General features: G+C 39.0%; 1 protein-coding gene across 2 annotated transcripts in view; it reads right to left on the reverse strand.

Moving 5' to 3' along the window:
- lsp1a (lymphocyte specific protein 1 a) overlaps nucleotides 1-5,301 on the reverse strand; it is a 47,033-nt gene that overhangs the window by 28,886 nt on the left and 12,846 nt on the right. For both annotated transcript variants that reach the window (XM_008281703.1, XM_008281702.1), the window contains exon 3: nucleotides 508-654. In XM_008281703.1, coding sequence (XP_008279925.1) covers nucleotides 508-654 — 147 coding nt within the window. The remainder of the gene's footprint in view (nucleotides 1-507; nucleotides 655-5,301) is intronic.

The following is a 5,301-nucleotide window of genomic DNA, read 5'->3' on the forward strand; positions in this document are numbered from 1 at the left end:
ACGTCCATCTTTTATACAGTCTATGGATTATCATCAACATCGGTATGTGACACCCCTATTTGCAGCCTGACAATAATTAATTTTTGGGGGATTAAAACAAGTTTATTTTTCAAATAAAGACAAAAAATTAGCTCATTATGAGCTAGATTTTGACTCAGGTGGCTTCTATATGATCAGACCATAGGCTGAACAATGGAGGATCACTCTTGGTAACACTGTTGGGTAACAAATGTGCCATTATTCAAATTACGCTAAGATTTAGACATAGTAAGCCTTTGACCTTTGATGTCCCCATGGTTCTTGGGCCCCGAGTAGTTGCTCAAGCTGTTTATTTGGCAATCCAGCCTTGTGATAGTTGCTGTGATATTCCAGTCTGGGCCAAAGTGGACAAACATACCAACAGAATAAACACCACTCTGAACTCTACTTGTACGTTCCTTTATATCCTGAGAGAGGAACATTCAAACTGCACTTTCATAACTTTGGTTTTGCCCTGTCTATACTTACATGCTCTCCTCTGCTGGCGTTTCACACTCTGGAGACGACTCGTCAGGTGTTGAGCCACTGCTCCTCCGGTGTAAAGCCTCTCGAGCTCGTCGACGACGCTCCCTCTCCACCTCCTCAGCGTCCTCAATGCTCCTCTGAGCCATCAGCCTGGACAGAAAGTAGGACACAGTTAATCAAAAATGGAAGGTAACAGAGAACGGGCTGTTTCAGGTATGAAATGTGTAAAATAGCCACATTTTCAACTCTGACAAAATGACGTTTGTGCAAATGCTTTTTTTTTTTTACAAATGTATTCAGCAACAGCAGGATATTTAGAGAAAAGCGGTGAATGCTGCTGCAATGTTTGGCAGATATGTACAAAAACTGTGAGCAAACAGCATAAACACACACAGAAATCCAGGGACCAGGTTAATGTACAGGGGATCATGTCTGAAAGGAGATATGATTCCACCAGAGACTGTAAGTGTGTGTGAACGTTTTGAGTTTGGCATTTGCCTTCTTGGTCTTTTAAAAGTAGATGTGACGACAAAGTGGTGGATCTGACTGATAACTCCAGCACACTGCACATGCCCATATGGAAGTGTTTTCAAAATGAACTTCATGCTGTACTGAATGAGACTTGAAACTACTTATTGGGACCATAAACCCATTAGAAAATGTTTTCTGAGGTAACAGATCAAACAGTCTTTTTCACATAGACTTCTATATAATCAGACTCCTTTTGGTAACCAGAGGAGTCGCCCCCTGCTGGCTGGTAGAAAGAAAGATAAAAAGATTTAAGGTACTTTTACACTTTTCAGAGGCTACATCTTTTTTAAACACAGTCAACACTGTCCTGCATCAGGTCTGTGCTTCAGTTCAATTCAAATGTTTGAGGACATCATTTTTATTTTATTCAACATTTTTAAAAAAACAAATGTTGTGTGCTTTATATTAATAATTACCACAGTAATTCCAAAAATGGTAATTCCATTATTTTTTCTTATTAGTTCATTCATCAGTGGTGGCTGGGAAACAATAAAACCTTAAACGAGAAACAGTTGTCAAGCATCACCGATAGCAGTGCTTCCTGAGTCACGGTTGTCTGTCATGCCTGTTGGGTTTTTGAACAGAGACTGTGTTAAGTCATGAGGTTGCTCAGATCTGGTCAGACAGACATCTGCTGGGCCTTGGATGAGAAATGAGCCAGTTGTTTACGTGCAGGATAAACACACATGCTCTTCACCTCGTGTCAGCATGACATCGCTGTATCTATTACAAACACTGTTAATCTTTGTGTATCCAGAGACGACCAGCCAAACATGAGGTCTCTTTTCAACAATGCCCTAATTTACACTGATACCAGATGCTTTTAGGCCTACAGCTCGCCTCAGATCTATATGGTGACATGAAAGAAAACATCTTACAGATTTTATTAGTCTGAAACCATAATAATGGTTTTGAATTACGAATTAATTGATTGTTCAGCGCATGAAATGTGGGATGTCGATAACAGGCTGTCAGTGTATTTTTGTCCAGGGTGCCCTAAGGTGTTAATATATTTGGCTCAAACATGCATGTGGAAGTGGAAACAAAACATTTTTTACGTTTTGATTACTCTGTACTGTTTGCTCTACTTTACATACATGTGCAAAAGACTATGTGGTTATCATCAGCCAAATAGCTAACGTATACAGAGACCAAAGCAGCTACATCATGGTGACATAGCTGCATTCACAAGTTGTGACAAGACCTAACAATCACATTAAAGATCAATTTGTATTATGTATGCCTGAGGGAAAATACATAGCACAGTCCTACTTCCCACCAAAACAGCAGCTGGATTAAGTCTTAATATCCTAAGATTTTAATAATGGCCCGTTCACTCTACGCATGTCAGGTTTGGACACGCATATACAACCAGGAGGTCCCCATGCTGGGATCAGGCTGTATTGAAAATGCAACCTTCCAGACTCTAGCATCGTAGCATTGCTGTGCTTCACAGTTTTTGCTGTAGGTGATAGTATGTTTTTCATGCTCCCTCTGACCTGGAGATAAGAAGGCTTATTGCATTTTAAAATTCACTCAGTGTCTCTTTTCTGTAGAGCCCGAGGTTGATCGTTTTGGGTCTGGACTGTGACTGAATTTGGGAATGTTCGTTCAGGTAAAATGTTAGGATTCAGTCTGGGGGTTTGCTAAACTATCTTTTTGCTATTGTCCAACAGTTGTATAGCTGAAGGATTATGAGGAGCAACCTGTACTCATTCCAAAGAATTAACCCAATTCTGAAATATTAAACGTTAATATTTCAATTGTAACATGGTCTAAAGCTTGTGTTGATGTTGATCCTGGTTCTGTCTCAGAAGGTCCATTTGTCATTCAAGTGTCAAGTTACTAAACTAAAATTAATTAGGCTCACATGGCTTCTGAGATACTAATAAATCACTCATGGCTCCCAGGTCTGTTCCTCCGCCCTTCACTTTCTTTAAGACTAGGGTTGATGAGGAGGGCCGGTCCTGTGACCTCTGACCTTCTGCACCTTCACAGAGGAAACCGTTTTGTTTTGTTTTTGTCCAGTTTCCATGCAGACTGCAGCATCACCTCCTCTGTGATTCCTCGCTTTTCCTGAGTGCTCATTGGAGATTTACATCCTTAACAGCTAGAAGGAGAACAAACTGAAGCTGTTCTTTGTTTTAAGCTTGGCTCTGTTTTCACACCAGGGAGGTTTCCGGAATAAAAACTCACACAGAAATGATGAGAAGTCTGGTTTCAGTGGGATCTTTCTCTTTATGTCTTCTTTCTTAACTACTTTTTCCTATATCTATTTTGTCCTTCAAAGTTCCTAATGTGGCATTCAATTAGATTGACTGAATTTTTTTACACTTTAATGACAAAGATTTCAGAAACATGTATCCCCAACACTGTGATCAGTGAACAACCTGCTATACCTCCTGATTCACAACCAGTACAAGTAAAATGTATTATTGTGTATTACCCAGATTTCCTTTCTGCAGCTGGTTAATATGGAAACCAAGACAGAGCTACAAGTAACCTGTTTCCAATCTGCTGTATAGTTTCCTCTCCATTCTACTTATGCTTGCTTGAACGGATGCCTTTTTTTATTGCAAACACACCAATTTATTTACAATGTGGAAAAAAAATGTCTTTGAGTCTTTGATTACCCTACAGAAAATTATCAGCTAAATCTGCAGCTTTACTTTATTACTTATTGTTTAGCTGTCCAACTACAATTTTGCTAATTTTGGCTCACCGCCCCTGTGATGTTAAGCTATTTTCAACTAAACACTATGCTTTAAAAAACTCTAAAAATAATACAATGCCACTGTACACTAGAGCATCCCTCTAGCAGGGATTAGCAGATGAACATGGTAGATAATTTAGCTAAAGACAGAGACATTTTCCGGAGAAGTTGGTAGAGACCAAACATGGGGCTTCACGAGAGAGAATATTGGTGCCTTATTTGGACGTTATCAGCCTATTAATTGCCCTGTTATCACATCATTCTCATACATATCAGCCAGCAGGGACCTCCTCCACACACTGGTAGACCAGAATTTCTCATCCACTGTGATCACTAATGAAACAGAAAATAACACAGGTAGTGAAGGCTACTTCTTATGATCGCGTAAATAAGTGAATGTAATTTTCCAGTGGAGTCTTCACACTCGAAATGTACAAAATGGAGCTTGGTAACGTATGCTAAAAACAGCAGCAGGGTGTATTTAAACCCAAACTATGAGCCTTTTCTTACCGTAACCCAGTAGCTAAATGGAACCAAACACTTACTGAAGGGCAACAAGGTAAAACAAATAAAAGCAAATAAAAAATGACGACAACAAGAATGTCAATAGATAAGACTTGTCTCTAAAAGTCTCAAGTCTGCTGACTTCTGGTGAATTCTCAACATAAAATTAAATGGTGATAATATTCTGTGTGTTCACAGTTTTGGCCCCAAAAAGCAAGAAAATAAGTTATTGCAGGTTCTCTGAGAAAAAAACATACAGAATTATTATTATTATTTTCTGTTAGCACTAAATATATTGATTAAATCAAAGCTCATCACAACTTCTTCCCTACTTGCTGTAACAGTGAATCTAGCATAGCCATGTTTCTGACCCTGTCACAGCAAGATGACCTTCCTATTCTTAGTCCAACCAAATGAAAAAAATGAGATATGTTGACTGATTCAGAGGTCCACAACCAGATAGTGATAATAATGACTCGTCAGCATTGGCATTTCTTCCTCCTCTTCCACTTATCTCTTTGTCCTTCCTGTAGGCAAGGGAGGATGAGCCAAAAGGAAGTGAGTGAATTCACAAAGGTGGAGGGGCCAGTGTGCAGCAGGATGTGGATCAGCTTGGTGTTTTACCAAGGTGACCCAGAAAATCCCGACAGAGGCTGGTTGATAAAAAGGGTGAAATCAGATTTTGTTCAAGAGGTGCAGCACACATGGGAAGGAGTCGGTGTGCCTGCAGTCGTTATTCAGTGTCACATCAGAGGACACATATAAAACCTATTTACTTTAAAGTTAAAAGCTTTCAGGAACATGTATTTCTTATAACTTGCGTGTACTTGTATTTCATAGTAGAGTATTTGTGTAAGGGGGATTGTCTAGAACCTGGAAATATCAGAACCATGATGGTGAGATACCATCAATGACCAAATGACTTAGAAACTTATTATTATTTACTTTGTTATTTAGATAGATAGATAGATAGATAGATAGATAGATAGATAGATAGATAGATAGATAGATAGATAGATAGATAGATAGATAGATAGATAGATAGATAG

The sequence above is a fragment of the Stegastes partitus genome, unplaced genomic scaffold (assembly GCF_000690725.1).
Source record: "Stegastes partitus isolate 25-593 unplaced genomic scaffold, Stegastes_partitus-1.0.2 Scaffold242, whole genome shotgun sequence".
In the NCBI taxonomy this organism is placed as follows: Eukaryota; Metazoa; Chordata; class Actinopteri; family Pomacentridae; genus Stegastes; species Stegastes partitus.